At 41.5% G+C, this 19,819-nt stretch overlaps 1 protein-coding gene across 1 annotated transcript; it reads right to left on the bottom strand.

The window, feature by feature from the left end:
* Positions 1–16,592: 16,592 nt before the first annotated feature.
* On the bottom strand, positions 16,593–17,033 carry LOC137634387 (uncharacterized). Its single transcript, XM_068366786.1, has one exon. The coding sequence runs from the start codon at positions 17,031–17,033 to the stop codon at positions 16,593–16,595; it is 441 nt and encodes a 146-aa protein (XP_068222887.1).
* Positions 17,034–19,819: the final 2,786 nt, after the last annotated feature.

The following is a 19,819-nucleotide window of genomic DNA, read 5'->3' as shown; positions in this document are numbered from 1 at the left end:
GCCTTCTCGCTTAGACTAACCCAACCTGGGGAATTGAATTCCCCAACTATGAGGTTGTCTACTATGGGATCAGAATCGCTCAGGTTAGGTAGTGCCTTCGGGTATTACCTCACATATAGGACCCTTGCCCCTCCCCTGCTGTCCTTTTTGTGTTGGCCTAGCCATCACACACCCTGGTCGTCATTCTAAATTCGACCCTATGAGTAGTCTGAAGAATTGGCCTGATGTTCCCTGTCTGCCGCCGGCAGGAACCCTCATCTTTCTTAGAGTGTTCTTCAGTCCTCCCTTGGACTGCCTTCCATAGCCGTACTACCAGTATGGATGGGATATCGTTGGATGGAAGCCCGAATACATTCCCCCTTCCATATGAACCCTCATTCCGGATGAAGGCCGGCAAGGCTGAGCCTTTGCCTTCCTCCATCCTCACTTTTCCTTTATCTTACATTAACCCTGGGCCGACTGCCGGCAGCTTGTAGCTGCCGGCAGCCATGTCGGACATCTGTCCGCCGGCAGTTTGCTCTGCCGCCACTTGCCATGGTCCGCCGCTGATCGGTGACCCAACAGCAGTTGGCACACCCTGAATGGCCGCCGGCAACTATGTTGTCTGCCAGCAGCCGGCAATTCAAAGTCTGAAGACATTCTCCGCCGGCTGTCGGCGGGTCCATCTTGATAGAGAGATCCCTCGGTGGCCGGCAGCGGAGCAACTGCCGGCGGCCTGCCGCCCATTATCCTGAAGGCACTATATACCTTCAATAACCCAGGGCAATGCCGGCGTATGCCGGCAGGCACTGCAGTACTGGCGGCAAGTTGCCGGCAGTCAATACTGTAGCCTATACAAAAGTTTTTCCAACCTACAAGGTGCTTCATGGGCAGCCTATTGTGAGACCATCACACCTGGAGAGCGATTTTCTCTGCTTATTAATGGTTGACAGCCATTATTATTAAAAAAATCCCCAATATTGAACATGGAAAACAGTGTTAAGAAGATACTCTATATCTAAGGATATCACCTTCCCATATAATTCTTTAAGAATTACTGCTCAATATTGAAGGAGGTCATAGCAATGGGCTGGACAGGAGGCACATGTGGGTGTCTTTCCTTGTTTCTAGCTTACTCTATCCTAAGCTAAATAATACTATAAATATGTATGATGAAATCTGAGAATTTCACCGAATACTTATATGCTTTCTTTCTTTACAGGAGGAGCATCCCGAGTGTGGGAACAACTTCTGCAGGGTCCGGAGTAAGAACTTCTGCAGACACGATTTGTGCAGGACCCATGCGCGCTGTGCAATTACGAGAGGATCTCTTAAATATTGGGACCCAATGGTATGTACCATTTGTGACAAATTGGTAAAGGAGGCTTTTGATAATCAAAAGTCTACAGAGTCAAGGGATGCAGCAAGGCATACGCTGCGTAAATTGGTCAGGGGTTTTCAGATGAACACCTCTGGCCCATATCTTCCTAATGAGAAGATGAGGGCTTGTTTGTTCCCTAGGGAATCTCCGGATGCGATTGTCCCCCAGGCTCAACCTGAGATTCCCCTCGTCCAGATTCTGGAAGAATCTGATGTTTTGGATGCCTTGAAGGACATCCAATTAGAAGATGATATGTCGGTTGTCTCCAAGGACTCTGAACGTAGTCTCCTGGTAGAAGATCTGGAGCAAGAAGCCGTCGTGCCTCCTGAGAGCGACGTAGAGAAAGCCGAATCGATTTCGGTTTCATCGGCTACGGTGGCCAAGCCTGTCCCGTCGACCTCTTCTTCTGGCCCCCAGCTCAGACTTGATTACCAACACGTTGCACTCATTTTCGTCGATGTTCCAGGACATGCAAAAGAAATCGTCCGAGAAGGAGGCTTCTCTATGGACCGAGATGCATCAGCTCATGTCTACGCGTTTAGCCCCGAAGAAGCTAAACATCAAAGATCTTCCCGCCTTTTCTGACATCAATCCTTGGAGGTATGCTGAGCACATGCCAATGTCAGGGGGGAAGATCTTCCTCTCCGAGAAACTGGGCACTGTCCCAGTAGTTGAATATGGAGTTTTGGCCCAGTAAAGGGGCCTATCCGGACTGCTATGTCCGCCTAAGGATGGAACCATCGTCAAAAGAGGAAACAGAGCCGAAAGAGGTCATCGTTCTTGACCTCCCCAAGGCCCAAGCCTTGTTTACCAATACCTTGAAGGAGAGGGCCTTCACTAGTTCCAAGGTGCCGGCTCTCAGCAAGAAGTACCCTTCCTTCATTGCTGATCCGTCTCGTGCTTTCCCCTTTATGGACAAAGGGTTTAAGGCAGCCTTAAAGGCAGTTGAAGCAGGGAAACCTTGCCCTACACTCGAAGAGTGTAAACTCTTTTCCCTTGCATTGCCATCAGATGATGCGGACTGGAAGGATGTTCACAACACCTTCTCAGTTGGGAAGCTGGAGGCAGACATTGCCGGACGATAGTTCGGTGAAGACCTCCCAAAGTTGTCGGACTTTCACCTGCGCAGGGAGCAGGAAACAAAAGAACGACTTGCTGCCTCTATGTCTCTGCAAACTGGTTTAGAGACAATGGCAAGTATCTCTGAAACCCCGGACATGTACATGGTCCTCGCCAAGGCTCATTTGGCAACGGTCACCAAAGACCTGTACAATTTCATCAAAGCCCGTAGGGCTTGTAGGGAGTTCGTTTTCACCTCGGCTGCGGTGAGACACGAACCAAGGAGGCTGATAGCCTCCAATATCTGGGGAAAAGACCTCTTCCCAAGCGAAGTGGTCAAAGAGGTCGTGGACAAAGCCGCCACGGAGAATAGAAATCTCCTTTCCAAGTGGGGCTTGTCCTCTAAACGAAAGTCTTCTGCTGAAGAGGGTCCCCAGCCTAAAAGGAAGACTAAACGACCTAGAGCGCCCTCTCGTTCTAGACAACAACAGCTCCCCATGGCCACGGTGCCCCAGACGGTGACACAATCAACCACTTTTCAGCTGGTGCCCAAAGCAGTGGCGACTCAGTCGCCTGTATTCACCCCAGCTTTCGAAAGGCAATCAACAACCTTTAGGCCGAAGTCTCGAGGTTCCTTTCGAGGATCCTCTAGACGCCCCTTCAGAGGTAGGGGCAACAAGGGTGGACGTGGCCAAGGAGGTAAATCCTCCATTCAGCACTCCAAGTGAGATGCTACCGGTAGGAGGGAGACTTCTCCTCTTTCGGGATCGCTGGACCTTCGATCCCTGGGCCCACAGCCTAGTAAAGAATGGACTAGGGTGGAGTTGGAATGCAGCTCCACCAAGCTTCCCTCAATTCTTCCAACACTCAACCCCCATATTGGAAGAATATGTTTAGGAACTCTTGGACAAGAGAGTTATAAGGAGAGCAAAGTCCATCAAATTCCAAGAAAGGCTATTTTGTGTTCCGAAGAAAGACTCGGAAAAGCTCAGAGTCATTCTGGACCTATCACCACTCAACAAGTTCATAGTGAACTGCAAGTTCAGAATGCTGACGCTTCATCACATAAGGACCCTTTATGCCCAAACAGGCATATACAGTCTCCATAGACATGACGGATGAGTACTGGCACGTTCCAATCAACCGTCAAGTTTCCCCCTACCTAGGGTTCAAATTACAGAAAAGACAGTACGTCTTCAGAGCCATGCCCTTCAGTCTAAACATAGCCCCAAGGGTATTCACCAAGCTTGCGAATGCAGTCATTCATCAACTACGCCTGAAAGGAATTCAGGTCGTAGCCTACCTAGACGACTGGCTGGTGTGGGCAGCATCCAAGGAAGAGTGCACGCAAGCCTCCAAGGAAGTGAGCCAGTTCCTGGAACACATAGGATTCTAGATCAACTTGGAAAAGTCTCGTCTATCTCCAGCTCAAAAGTTCCAGTGGCTGGGCGTCCACTGGGTCTTACAGTCACACTGCCTCTCCATTCCATCAAAGAAGAGGAGAGAGATAGCGGGATCTGTCAAGAGACTCCTTCAATCAGCCAGGATTTCAAGAAGGCAACAGGAGAAAGTGTTGGGGTCCCTCCAGTTTGCTTCAGTGACAGACCCAGTATTGAGAGCTCAATTAAAGGATGCATCAGGAGTTTGGAGAAAATACGCATCAAACGCTCGAAGAGATCTAAAAAGACCGATACCGAATCGTCTGCGATCCCTACTCAAGCCATGGTCGGAGGCCAAGTACCTAAAGAAGAAGGTACCCTTACAACCGCCTCCACCGTCAGTCACCATTCACACGGACACCTCAAGAGAAGGATGGGGAGGCCACTCTCACAATCGGAAAGTTCAAGGAACCTGGTCTTCCCTCTTCAGAACCTTCCACATCAATTTTCTGGAAGCCATGGCAGTTTTCCTCTCACTGAAGAAACTGAAACTTCGCTGCTCCATCCACATCTGTCTGGTTCTAGACAGTGAGGTCGTAATGAGATGCCTAAATCGACAGGACTCGAGATCGCCTCAAATCAATCAAGTGATATTGGCCATCCTTCGACTAGCGGAGAAGAAGAGATGGCACTTGTCAGCAGTCCACCTTCAAGGGTTCCGCAATGTGACGGCGGATGCTCTATCATTCTCCTTTATCTCCCAGGACTGCAGAAAGACCTCTTCACAACGAGCGACAACAAGAAGCTACCCCGGTATGTAGCCCCGTACGAGGACCCTCTAGCGGAAGCAACGGATGCAATGTCCATAGATTGGAACAGGTGTACGAATAGATAGTGAAACTTGGGGAACATCTCGACGAACGTATATGAGATTTCGACCCTACTCAGTGATCATGGTGTCCTATAGCTAATATATTTGCGAAGACAGTGAGTATTATCATCAAGTTTGCTGTCTTGTAGACATATAATCATAGGAAAGTGCTCATGAATTAGGAGCTTAAGTTCTTCATATTTGGCTCTTATACCCCGAAAATTCCATTGCAACATGGAGGAAAAAACTATGGTTTATTTTCTGGAAAACATCTTGGATGAGGTCTTCCCATTTGCAGTTGTTGGTTTAACATTATTTCCTGTAGGCTTCTTAAAAGGGGGTTTTGATAAATTAGGTTTTATATTTGACCTTTTCATGTTCTTATGACCCAATTGTTGAGGGGATGGTGGACCTCAACTTGAATTTTGGATTGATTTAAGAGCTTTTCTTGTTGATCGGAAATATCAACAGACAAAATATCGTATCTATTTGATGTCATAACTTTGGTATTCTTAATGGAAGGGGGTGAGAGAGATGGAGGTCTCTTTCTTTTCCAATTAAAAGGTGGTTATTTATCAGGTTTCAGTATCTTCCCCACTACAGATGCACCTGATAATTTGGTTTTAGGTGAAACCTCAATCAAATCAGGCAAAGATAGAACTTGAGAGAAGTTAGTATTTTCCTTTGTAATGGGGGACAAAGGTTTAATAGAGGTTGGCAAAGCCTTAGGAGGTGATATTCTTGCCTCATCATGCAGAATGTTATCAGAGGGTGTATTTATTTATTGTGAACTACTGGCAGTAATAGGTGGGCTGGATGTCTCCTGCCGCATTTTTTCTCCTGATTTCAATACCTTTGCATAGCTTGTTGCTTTACTCAATAGTCTCTTAGCATTCTCCATACTTATATGTTTGATACTGGATTTATTGAGGGCAACCTCTTCTAACTTATATTGCTGGCAGCTCCTATCAGTAGATTTATAACTCAAATTGCAGTTTAAACAATTGGCCTCTAGTATACATTCTCCATGGTAAACATTGGAGCAAGTACTACACATTTTTTTATTCTTGCAAGATTTAGAGGATGCTCAAATCTGCTTACAAGTTCCAATTTTAATCCGTTCCTTTTCTATGTCAATATGGAAAGGCACATCAACATCCGGGAGAGTAAGGATAGTCATTGATGCTCCAGGGACTTCATACACTTTCCATACAGTTAAAGGACACATGGCCAGTACCCCTTCCATAAACTCATATAAAGTCGCTATTGAAAATGACCTCCCTTTCATAACTAAAGTTTAGATGGGGTTTCACATCCAACTTTATAGCATCACTATTGGTCTTTAGATTGCATAGTATAACAGATTGTGTTTGTGATTTGGCACTTATGAGGAGACTGTTCTTTCCAAAGCAAGATATATCTCCCGGTGCGATGGTACCTATTTTCTTTTGAAGAAATTTGTATATCTTCAAAATAATTTCCTGTACTCCCTTTTGACTAAGCAATAAGCCACTTTGATAGTTTTGGCTTTCTCTGGGAGGGTACAATCACCTCAATATCTCTATCAATCCAATTTGCAAAGAGCACCCTTGGTATTCAAATTATTAATTTTAATATTCATAATGTGGTATTCATTGACCTTAAAAAAGCTTATGACCGAGTCCCAAGACAAGAGGTATGGAGGAGTCTGAGGGAGAGGAGGGTGCCAGAGAAGTACGTTCAACTGATACAAGAGATGTACCATAATGTATTTACTAAAGTGAGGAGTAGTGCTTGGGAGACAGAGGGTTTTGAGGTAAGAGTAGGATTACACCAAGGGTTGGCTCTGAACCCAATTATCTTTAACATAGTGATGGACGTTTTAATAGAAGTAAGGGAGGCAGTACCATGGAACATATTGTATGCAGATGATATTGTTCTGTGTGCAGAGAGCAGGGAAGATCTGGAAATGAAATTGGAAAGATGGAGGCAAGTACTGGAGGACAGAGGAATGAGAATAAATAGATCTAAGACAGAATATATGTGTACCACCAGTGAGGGGGATGATAGAGAAAGTATTCAGCTTAGGGGAGAACAGATGAAGAGAGTAGATAAGTTTAAGTATTTGGGATCCTTTGTTAACGCTGGAGGAGGTATGGAAGATGAAGTTAATCATCGGGTACAGGCAGGCTGGAACAACTGCAGAGCAGCCTCAGGAGTTCTTTGAGACAAAAGAATACCACCGAGATTAAAAGGAAAATTTCATAAGACAGTGGTAAGAACAGCAATGCTGTATGGAATGGAAACAGCAAGCATGAGGAAGACAGAGGAGAAGAAGATGGATGAGGCAGAAATGAGAATACTTAGGTGGATGTCTGGGGTGACAAGAGAGGATCGGATAAGAAATGACTACATAAGGGGGTCGACAAAGGTGGTGGAAATATCAAAGAAAGTGCAGGAAGGAGGCTGAGATGGTATGGACACCTGATGAGGAGAGATGAGGACCACGTTGGGAGACATACTATGGAGATGGAGGTTCAAGGTAGAATAAGAAGAGGGAGACCATGAAAGGGATGGAGGGACTGTGTAAAAGGAGGCTTACAGGAGAAGGGAATTGATGAGGCAGAAGCGCAGAATAGAAAAAGATGGAAACGGCTTATCCGCAACAGTGACCCCATATAAAAATGGGAACCAGCTGGGAAGAAGAAGACTGATTGTATTAAATGCTTCATCTTGATTATCAAATGATATCCATGAAACCCATTTGTCATTTTCAAGCCTTATTCAAATTTCTTTGATACTACCATAACAAGGAAATGCTTTATACAGCATATCGTAATCAGTTTCAATGGGAATTTGGGTGACATGAAGGATTCGCAGTTTTTATATGTTATCCAAATGACTTGGTTTTTGAACATCAGTAGAATGATCCTTCTCAGTTTCCAGGTCGTCAACAGAGGGGTTAGTTTGTAGAGAAGTAGCAAGCTGGGTTGGCCACCTCTTATCTGAGGACTTCAGTACTCCAATCCCATGTGACTCGACATGAGAAGGGGTTTCTGCGGGGACCAGTCCTCTATTAGAGAAGGGCTGCCTCTCTTTAGGTGGACGTACACTTGTTAGTTCAACTGGGCTGGCCGGCCAATGGCGTTTTTTAAGGACAGGACTTTGACATCCATATCACTTAATATGGTGACTTAGGACATTTCCAAACTGTATAGGATTTTTGCCTCTGACCTTTGGTTTTGTGACACCAGGGCGATTTATCCTGAAAATGAGTGTTTTTCATATTCTATCTCCTCCCTTGATAATCAATATTAAGACCTGGGATTACTACCCTACATAGATCTGATGTAGACCTCCAATCAAATGAAGAGATTTAAATGAAGAGGTTTTATTTCTGAAAGTAATTATTGGCTGGATATAATTTTTTTTTCATTATGGTAAGAAAATAAACCCTAAAATTCAAGGGAAAAAATGAAAAAAAATATGAAATAAAAATTGGAAAAGGGGCAACATTTGATTGTTTTATAATGTCTTTCGAAGTTATATATCAAATTTCAATGCTATATCTTTAAAAATAAGGAGGAAGATAGAATCTGAAGGTCAATAAGTATAGATTTGAGATACGGGCGTTCAAAGTTTTTCTTTGTATTTTTATAAAGATAATATTAATAAATCATGATTATTATGAATTTTATGTTCCTTTTTGGATATTAATAAACCGAAACAAAGTTATTTATCATAATTTAATCATAAATGAAGACATCTTTGCTCAACATCTTGCTTCTTTATGCAAGACGATCGCTCTTTCATCATTTTTCTCCTTCACTAACTCTGCTAATTTTTCCGATATTATTCACTTCTAAACTGTTATTAGGGCGGATTTTCTTCTTCCTTATGTTAGCGAGATGTTGAAATTATCTTTTCCTCTTTGGCATGATGAAATTCTTGCCAAAACCAAGAAAAACGTACGTAAAAATGAGTGAATGCCAGAGGTCAAACTCAAATGTGTACTCTATGAGGTTTGTGGTAGGACTGAAGGCCAAAGGGTGTAATTACCGTGTAATACATCATCTTGTGACTCATGGAATCTATACAGATGCCATTGCTCCAATTTGTTTTTATATCAAAATGTAATAATTATCAAAATTTAAGATAACACAAGAAATACTGCATTTTCTTGTAGGGAACAATGTTTTTGGTTTATTGAGTTACTTTTACTAATTATCCTGTAATTATGAAAGTAAGAGGAATTTTGGAAAAATATTTCGTATACGTATTCTTCATTGCCATACGAAGCTCAGTGAATTTTTTCAGGACTGTTTTTTTCTTCCTATACCCCCATATATTGGTATTCCAGCCGGACCCCTTAAGGAATTAGAAGAGCTCTTAGGTTAGTGTGAGGGGAAAAATTATACTTTAACACGGAACAACATTTCTAATAGAAAAATAACTTTTTCTGAGTAAATAGTGTGGTTTCACTGTATATGACAAATTTGGAAGTAATTTGTATTTTTTCTAGCAATACAATCCTGGAGCTCTTTACGGAGTATTATTTCTACGAAGCTGAAATCAGCAAATAAGTTTTTTTTTTTTTTTTTTTTTTTTTGTCAGGGTGCAACTACTCACTGCTAGTTAGCGGGGGTTGGGGGAGCAGGGTAAGTTAACCCTCCCGCTGACACCAGCACTAGTGACTAACTGTAACTTTTCTATTTGCGGCAGGACTTACAGCGGGTAGGTGCTAGCAGGTTAGTCTGCGTAGAGCAACAGGTTTATATTGATAGAAAAAATACAAATTACTTCCAAATTTGTCCTTGGTTCTTGTGCAAAATAAAAAGCTTCTGCTCCATGGAGACTCATGTTTAGGTGGGTGGAAGTCTTGAGACCAACTTGCTGGCAACTCTCCTGGAATGGCCCCTGTATAAGGATACCTTGAGGGATCCTGCACCACATTATCCTTGTAGGACAAAGCCTGGGCAATCATTGCTGGAGATTAAGGAATTAATCTATTGGAACATACATCGTAGCTATTCGGGCTGTGCCATCTATTAATGTATATTTCTTCCCGCCTCCCCCTGACAGGAGGACAGGGATATAACACATATATATATTATGTTGTCAAAAGAGGGTGATACCCACAGAAGCACGGGGTTAGCTGTGCAGTCCCCCGAATGCTGCACCCCAAGCGTGGGAAAGATGAACTAGGGATTAGCCAGTCACTTCCACATTCATCCTAGACTTACTGCGTGGGTAACCTCCGCCCTCGACCCTGTGATATTTGTCCCACAAGGGAGCAGAGGTGTTTAGATCATGTTATGAGCAACCACCACAGGACCTATTGAGAATGTGTCTAGACTCCTGTGAGTTATTGTCTTGCAGATAGTGGGTGGGAAACGTTGTTTGATGTTTTCACCTGCCTACTTGAAGTTCCTGCTGAAAAGAAAAATTCTTTTGGAATGTCAGGGAAGTACTTACTCCCCTGATATCATGGGCATAGGGACGTCTACAGTCTACCTGTGAGGTGTCTGAGGCCCGTGATCCAAGAGGAGATCAAGTTCTTTGATATTCTCCACTTGGACGACTTCGCCTCATACACTGCAGATGACGACTCCCGGAGGTATCTAGTCATGCAACTGACACTGGCTTCTAAAAGCCTCTTGGGAAGTGAAGCGAGCTCTCTTGGTACCTCTGTGAGCAGATGCAGAAGGTCTAGAAACCATTCTGCATGTTACCACAGCAGAGCTATAAAGGTCATTGCTACATTTTCCAATGCCCTTGCCTTGTTCAATAGCCTTCTTACTAGGCAGAAGGAAGGAACGCATAGACATCCATCTTGTCCCACAGGTGTTGAAAACATCCTGCCCAAACGCTTGTGGGTTCGGTACTGATGAGCAGTACACAGGAAGTTCTAGTTGAGGGACGTCCCGGACAGGTCGATTGTCCATTCGGAGCCAACTATCTGAGTCCTCCTGCTCAGATTGCCCGCCATCACATTCTTCTTGACCATGATGAAGCCGACTGTTAAGGGTACCAAATTCTTTTCCGTCCATCTGAGGATTTTAACAGCTAGCAGGTATAGGTGCTGTGAAAAGGTATCTCCTTGTTTGTTTAAGTGGGAAACTACTGTAACGTTGTCGCTCATCAGCACTATGTAATACCCTGAAAGGAGCTGATGGAAGCACTTGAGGGCCAAGTAGGCTGCCCTCATTTCCAGGAGATTATGTGGCACCGCCTTTCGGTTTGGACCAAAGTCCGGATGCCATTTTAATGTGTCTGTGAAGAGCAACATTTCCAGGGGAGGATAAAGAAGATCTGCTCCTCTGAGGAGGTTGGTGTCTGACACCCACCAACTCTGGTCTCTCTTCTGATCGGGTCCCACCAGTACTAGGGTACTTGGTGGGTCTCTATTCTGAGACCAGAAGGTCATCAGCTGTCACTGTAAAGACCATATGTGAAGACAGCCGTGGGGAACTAACTTCGAGAGATGTTAGGTGCCCCACCCGTTTTACCACTGGTGCTTGCAATTTGCATCTCAAGAAAAAGCTCTGCCGGTACTCGATCCCGTGATAGAGAGACCTTGCCTGGTGTGGAACAATCTGAGAATGATCAGTCTGTGAAGGGGAAGCTACCTGCCATTCTTCTTTGCAAGAGCGAGCGTTGACAAGGCGAAGGCTGGTAAGGTGCGCTGGCTTGCGCACCTCTTCCATTCATTCTGCTGGGAGCATGTGCTCGCAATGTAAGAGTTGGAAAAGAGAGACTTTCCCTGTTTTTACAGGTAATTGCTGTGTACGCTTGTGAGGAGTGTGTCTTGGTGAATGGGTGCGCAATACCATGCAAGATTTCCTTGCGAAACTAGTGTGTGTTCATGCCCGAGAAGGATGGACCAGGGTATTTTTGTATGACCTGTCCCTTGCAGCAACTTGGTGGGTAGCATTATGCGCTCCTACAGGAGGAGGCATTCATTTATAAAGGCTATTAAGACTGCAGGAGACAGGTTGTACCAGCACCTTACCCATGAAAAAAAAAATCCCCACCCACCTATCGTCGGAAAATGGGAAAGGCTCTGGAGTACCTGGTCAATCAATACACAATAGGGTGGTCAGCAATACCACAGGATTGTACCTGTTGCGGCCACCCCCCCCCCCCCCAAAGGGCTAGCCAGTTCCATTGCGTGAAACAAGCGACCTTGACCATCAAGAAAAAATTGAATTCTCCTCGGTTCCTCACAGGGGTTCTAGAGATTGCATAGCAAGTAACATGCCAAGTCGATGTCAAAACGTGCAACCAGTTGCACGCACCTGCTGTGAAGGGCGGGGGGCGACAGAATCTTGTCCTCCAATGGCAACCAATCTAACGGGAGTTAGCCGAGTAAGTATGTTACAAATCAGTAAACTAGGGTAGTCAGTACTCCTTAGAGGAAGATATTATTAGAGCGAATATCCTTAGCAATCGCTTTCGGGCAAGAGACTGGTAGGTAACGAGCGATCGCACACAACTACTTACAAAAAGGTAAGACTGAGATGTATCTTCAATCTATTGTTGGACAGGTAATGTATGCATAAGTCCATCTACGAACCAGTAACACAGACCCCGGAGGCTGGCGAACATACGGGCATAGCCCGAATTATTAATTGTGTCCGTACTCTGTTGAAGAACGTTAGTAAACGTTCGTAACTGAGACCTTCACTTTCCTATAAATGATGAAAACGTTTGTATTTCATCTCTGATCGGCAAAACTGGTAAAGTTTCGAATGTTCCCTTCCAGGAAACAGATTTGCTTATGTGAGGTTTTTGTACTTACCAAAGCCAAGTGCAAAAATACCAACTATCTACATTGGTGGAGATGGGTTAATTTTAATTCTAAGTAAAAAAATCTGAATTCGACAGGTGTAAGAATAGGAGAATTATCATTGACTTTTATCTCTCTTTGTAGCTAAATGCTATGTCACTGTCATACCAGTTTCCTGGACCAGAGTTCGATTCCCTAGCTGGCCGGAAGCTATTATCTTTGAGTTGATTCCCTCTTGGGTCTCTGATCTCGAGATATAAGAGAGAATCCAGATATGTGTGTGTGTATTTCCATAACAATAATTTATTCCACTACTACCTACATACTAGTGTTAGTTTTAGTTCCAATATATATATACATATATATATATATATATATATATATATATATATATATATATATATATATATATATATATATATATAGAGAGAGAGAGAGAGAGAGAGAGAGAGAGAGAGAGAGAGAGAGAGAGAGAGAGAGAGAGATTGGCTAGTAGTTTTAAGGATGCATTGCTCATTTTAACTACAGTTGTGTGGCTTACTACAACAATACTCTATTCAATTTGAAGAGATATCAAACCCCTTACTAAATGAATAACCACTATCTTAAACTGAAGATTATAAATCACTACCATAAACTATTTAATACAAATTATCATAGATCATATATCTTATAATTATAATGCACTGTTAACTGAACTTTATAGCGTGAGAGAGAGAGAGAGAGAGAGAGAGAGAGAGAGAGAGAGAGAGAGAGATCCGAAAATTGATAAATAATGATGATAATCAATACAAACATTACTATAAAAATATATATTGCATAATAGGTTAACTAAAACTATAGATTACAACGATACCTCATAAAAATGACTATCTTCTTCCTTAGAGGAAGATACTATTACAGCAGATATCCTAAGCGATCGCTTTTGGGCAAGAGACGGGTAGGTAACGAGCAATCGCACACAACTTCTTACAAAAGGTAATATTGAGACATATCTTCAATCTATTGTCCATCCACGAACCAATAACACAGACTGCGGAGGCTGATGAACATACGGGCATAGCCCGAATTATTAGTTGTGTCCGCACTCTGTTGGAGAGCGTTGATAAACGTTCGTAACTGAGACCTTCACCTTCCTATAAACACTGAAAACGTTTGTATTTCATTTCCGATCGGCAAAACTGGTAAAGTTTCGAATGTTCCCTTCCAGGAAACAGATTCGCTTATGTAAGGGTTTTGTACATACTAAAGCCAAGTACAAACATACCAACTAGCTACATTGGTGGAGATGGGTTAATTTTAAGTACAAAAAATTTGAATTCGACCGGTATAAGAATAGGATAGTTATCACTGACTTTTATCTCTCTTTGTAGCTAAATGCTAGGTTACTGTCATACCAGTTTCCTGGACCAGAGTTCGATTCTCTGGCTGGCTGGAAGCTATTATCTTTGAGTTGATTCCCTCTTGGGTCTCTGATCTCGAAATATAAGAGAGAATCCAGATATGTGTGTGTGTATTTCAATAACAATAATTTATTCCACTACTACCTACATTACTATTGTAAGTTTTAGTTCCAATATATATATATATATATATATATATAGAGAGAGAGAGAGAGAGAGAGAGAGAGAGAGAGAGAGAGAGAGAGAGAGAGAGAGAGATTGGCTAGTAGTTTTAAAGATGAATTGCTCATTTTAACTATAGTTGTGTGACTTACTACAACAATACTCTATTCAATTTGAAGAGATATCAAACCCCCTACTAAATGAATAACCACTATCTTGAAGTGAAGATTATAAATCACTACCATAAACTATTTAATACAAATTATCATAGATCATATATCTTATAATTATAATGCACTGTTAACTGAACTTTATAGCATGAGAGAGAGAGAGAGAGGAGAGAGAGAGAGAGAGAGAGAGAGAGAGAGAGAGAGAGAGAGAGAGAGAGAATCCGAAAATTGCTAAATGATGCTGATAATCAATATAAACATTACTATAAAAATATATATTGCATAATAGGTTAACTAAAACTCTATAGATTACGATACCTCATCAAAATGACTATATTCTCCCCCCCCCCCCATTACCGTTTTCTCTACATCAAGAGATTGATTACCTGATGCACTCTTTCCCATGCCTTCTATCAAAGGTATCCTCTTCTAACGAACCTTTTCTCTCCATATCATCCTTCACCATATTTCGCCATCTAATTCTCTGCTTCCCTCTCGACCTTCCACTCTTAACAGGTTCCTCCTAAGCCCTCCTTACTCTCTCCCCACCATCCATCCTTAACACGTGACCCCATCATCTCAGTTGGAACAGTTATCACCTCCGCAATTTTTACTACGCCTGCTATTCTTCTTATTTCATCCTTTTCAAATACTTCAAGCAGTGATAGTCCCTTAATCCACTCCAACACTCTCAAATCTATTCTCTTGAACTTTGCTTTCTCTATTTGCCTTAGAGCTCATGTTTCCGATCCTTTCATTTACACTGGTCTTATTGGTGTGGTATAGATCTTGACTGCTAGCTTGGTTGGCACTTTCTTATCTCAAAACTCCCCTACCTCCCTCCACTTCCCCAAGGATACTTTTATCCTATTCTCAACTTCAGCCTCACATCCACCTATAATAGATCCCAAAAATATAAATTGTTCGACCGTTTTTATAACCATGTCTCTATTGTCATGTTTGGCTATCCAATCCCTACCTTCCTTACTGCTCTTATCTTACCCACATCTACTCGTAAGCAACTACCACTAGAGAGTTATAGGGTCCTTTGACTGGCCAGACACTACTACATTGAATCCTCCTCTCTGGTTACGGTTCTTTCCCTTTGCCTACACATACACCAAATAGTCTGGCCTTTTCTTTACATATTATCCTTTATCCTCATACAACTGACAGCACTGTGATTATCAAACAATTCTTCTTTACCCAAGGGGTTAACTATTGCCCTGTAATTATTCAGTGGCTACTCTCCTCTTGGTAAGGGTAGAAGAGACTCTCTAGCTATGGTAAGCAGCTCCTCTAGGAGAAGGACACTCTAAAATCAAACCATTGTTCTCTAGTCTTGTGTAGTGTCATAGCCTCTGTACCATGGTCTTCCACTGTTTTGGGTTAGAGTTCTCTTGCTTGAGGGTATAATAGGGCACACTATTCTATCTCATTTCTCTTTCTCTTGTTTTGTTAAAGTATTTATAGTTTATTTAGGAGATATTTATTTTAATGTTGTTACAGCTTTTGAAATATATTATTTTCCCTTGTTTCCTTTCCTCACTGGGCTATTTTCCCTGTTGGGGCCCCTGGGCTTATAGCATCCTACTTTTATAACTAGGGTTGTAGCTTAGCAATTAATAATAATAATAATAATAATAATGATAATAATAATAATAAATAATAATAATACCACTCTAAAACCTTACCAAATCATTTGCATATAGCAACTCCAACAGCTCATCATTTCTGATTTCTCCACTTAAAACATCTATGACCAGCAGAAATAAAATTAGGGTTAATGTTGACCCCAGGTGTAATCCAACACCACCTTCAAAGATTTTTGTTTCCCTATATTAATTTTGTCCATGTTCTTTTGAACACCACCTCAACCATTCTAACCAACTTCTCTGGGACGTTCCTTTGCCTTGGGCAATAAAACATTATTTCTCTTGGTATTCTATCACAAGCTTTCTCTAGATCTACATAAGCACATAGAGAGCTTCTGGTTTCCCTCTAGTTTCTTTTCCAGTAGCTACCTTACTATAAAGATGGCATTCACAGTCTCTCTCCCCATTATGACCTCATACTGAAGTTTCCCAATCTTTATATTCTCATTCAATTTCTCATCTAGTACCCTCTGAAAAATGTTCACGCCATGCTCTGCCAGTTCAATTCCCTTGTACTCGTAGGTACCGCAATCCATGACATCACCTTTTTGCTTAAATATAGATACCATTAGACTCTCCTCCCAGTCTTTGACATTACTTCTTTTTCCCATATCGTTCTTAATAAATCCAACACCCATTTTTCTCCGTATTTTGACCATTTCAATTTAAATCTCTGATGGAACTTGTGCTTAACTATTTGACTCGATGCATTCTCCACTTTTGTATTCTGCATCTCCAGACTGGCCCCTCAACCATTTGTGTTTCTCACATCTCCTCTTTCTCCTTTTCAGTATTCAAAAGTTGTTCAAAATATTCGCTACATCTCCTCTTAATGTTAGCCCTATGCAATAGGTTTCCATCTCTGTCCTTGGTGACTTCCAGTTGCCCAAAATCCTGTCTTTGCATTTTCATCAACTTTTTTTCTCCTTCCCTTGTTCCTAGCATTTCATTTAATTGCTCTATCTCTCTTCCAATACCTATACCTACTTTTCTCCTCGAATCTTTTTCCTCTTTTCTGTGCCGTTTCTCTGCACCCTGTGCACGCCTTACTTTCCAGTCCTTAAAAGCCTTTGATTTTCTGTTAACTGACCTCTTGCATCTCTCTTTCCACACACCATATCCGCTGGTTCTTCCCATTAGTTCCTCCTTTTCCTCAACACATCTTTCTTTCACATCCATCCAAAATATTTTCAACTCTGTTACCATGTCCAATTTCTAAGTTCAACCTGATTGAAATGACTATTATAAAATATAACTAGGTAATCCAACTGACCGAAAAAAACGTTACTAATATAAATAGCTAATGAAAAACTTCTTTATATCAAATTATTTAATTTATATGTCCCTTATTTTATTGAATTAGTACTATTCCAGCTAAGCTGCTTATCTTTAATCAGGTTAAGAAGGTCCCATGATTAAAGAAAATAAACTACGGTTGAAATGCTGAGATCCAGTATTACGGATAAAAACCAACAATTTTTCGATTAACTTTATTTCTCGTATTCGTCCTTTTTATTCCAGCTGATGAAGTAAATTGGAATTTATGTATAAAGGTAGATATCTTATAATTGGAAAATGCAAGGGTTGCTAACCAAATTACCAATGAAAGCGAGCTTGACTAGAAAAGCGTTTCCGTATATTAATTACATCTTCATGTGAGAGAGAGAGAGAGAGAGAGAGAGAGAGAGAGAGAGAGAGAGAGAGAGAAAGAGAGAGAGAGAGAGAGGCAACTTGCGTAAAAAATGCATTTAGTATTCCATACCATTTCACAAAGTTCACTTAGGACAGAATACATCATCATATTCTTATTTCACCATTAAAACACAGAGAGAGAGAGAGAGAGAGAGAGAGAGAGAGAGAGAGAGAGAGAGAGAGACGCGTAAAAAAAGGCATTTAGTATTCCATACCATTTCACCAAGTTCAATTAGACAGAATACATCATCATATTCTTATTCACCATTAAAACACCGAGAGAGAGAGAGAGAGAGAGAGAGAGAGAGAGAGAGAGAGAGAGAGAGAGAACTAATTTTGATAAATCAAGAGCCCATAATATTAGACGGGGCAAAATAATATCACTGCATCTAAAAACACTGATTATTTATATACTGTAAAATTTTACTTTGCATTCGTTCACATCACATTTCAAACCTTCAAATTTTTAGCATTCTTTACCCAATTTGATTTTGCAAGTAGTTTCCGCTTAAAGTATTCCTTTCTAGAAGCAGTTTAATACTTCAAAGGATTTCTGCAAACAGTATTCCTTCCTAGAACTCTGTAAAGAATTTGATACTTAGGAGGTTCTACCCACAGTATTCATTGCTAGGTCTATGTAAACAATTTGATCCTGAAAAGAGCTTCTGCTTACAGTACCCCTTACTAGAGCTCTTTAAACAATTTGATCCTGAAAGTAAGTTCCCCCTACAGCATTCCTTGCCAGGTCTCTGTAAAGAACTTAATACTGAAAAGAGGCTCCAGTTGCATTATTTCTTGCCAGATCTATAAACAACTTGATCCAGAAAGTAAGCTCCCCACCCCCATAGTATTCTTGGCCAGTGCTCTGGAAAAAAATATGATCTTTCAAGGTTGTTTTGACCTACAGCAGTGGTTACCAACCCCAGGGGAACGACCCAAATAAGGTCGCGAGGTTATTTCTGAGGGACGCCAGAGGGTCTTACAAAAATGTATCTCCGTAATTCACAGTTGTTCGCATTTTTATTTTTATTAATGTAAGTGATTTACTTTAGTAGGACATGGTAAAGCTTGTACTGGGCATGCAGTAACATACTACCGCTAGAGAGTTATTGGGTCCTTTGGCTGGCCAGACAGTACTACATTGGATATCTCTATCTGGTTACGGCTCATTTCATCTTTGCCGACAAATGCACAGAATAGTCTGTGCTATTCTTTACACATTCTCCTCTTTCCTAATACACTTGACATCAATGAAATTACCAAACAATTCTTTTTCTAGCAAGTGGTTAACTACTGCACTGTAATTGTTCAGTGGCTGTGTTCCTCTTTGCAAGGGTAGAAGAGACTCTGTAGCTATGGTAAGCAGTTCTTCTAGGAGAAGGACAATCCAAAATCAAACCATTGTTCTCTAGTCTTGGGTAGTGCCATAGCCTCTGTACCATGGTCTTTCATTGTCTTGGGTTAGAGTTCTCTTGCTTGAGGGCACACTCGGGTACACTAGTCTATCGTGTTTCTCTTCCTTTTGTAATTTTGAAGTTTTTATCCTCTTGTTATTTTCAAGTTTTTATAGTTTATATATGTAAGATTTATTTTAATGTTACTATTGTTCTTAGACTTCTCTTGGAGGTTTTCCTTATTTCCTTTCCTCACTAGGCTATTCTCTCTGTTGGAGCCCTTGGGCTTATAACATCCTGTTTTTCCAACTAGTGTTGTAGCTTAGTAAGTAATAATAATAACAATAAAAAGCAGCGTGGTCATAAAACACCTATACACCAATATGGTTGGATTTATTTTCATAATTACGGTCGCTTCTCCAAATTAAGACTACATTTAGGGTCGCAATCAGAAAGAGTTGGGAAACCCTGGCTTACAGCATTCGTTGACAAAACTCTATAAACAGTTTGATCCTAAAAGAAGGCTCTGCCTACAGAATTCCTTACAAGATCTCTGTAAACAATTTGATCTTGAAAGGAGGTTCTACCAAAATTATTCCTCACTAATAGCTGTCAACAATTCATCCTGAAAGGACATTCCGCCTACAGTCGTCCTTGGCAGAGCTCTGTAAACAAGTTGATCCTGAAAATATGCTCCACCATCAGTAATCCTTGCCAGGGCTCTATAAATAAAATGATTCTGCAAAGAGGTTCTGCCAGCAACATTCTTTGCTAGAGCTCCGTTATCAATTTGACCCTGAAAGAGAGTTCCACCTAGTCTTCATTACCACAACTCTGTAAACAATATGATAATAAGAGGAAGTTCTGCCTAGGATATTACTTAACAACAAATTCATCCTGAAAGGA

Source organism: Palaemon carinicauda, chromosome 3 (assembly GCF_036898095.1).
Source record: "Palaemon carinicauda isolate YSFRI2023 chromosome 3, ASM3689809v2, whole genome shotgun sequence".
NCBI lineage: Eukaryota > Metazoa > Arthropoda > Malacostraca > Decapoda > Palaemonidae > Palaemon > Palaemon carinicauda.
Note: the sequence above shows the minus strand (reverse complement) of the source record. Positions and strands in the feature narration are given on the sequence as shown.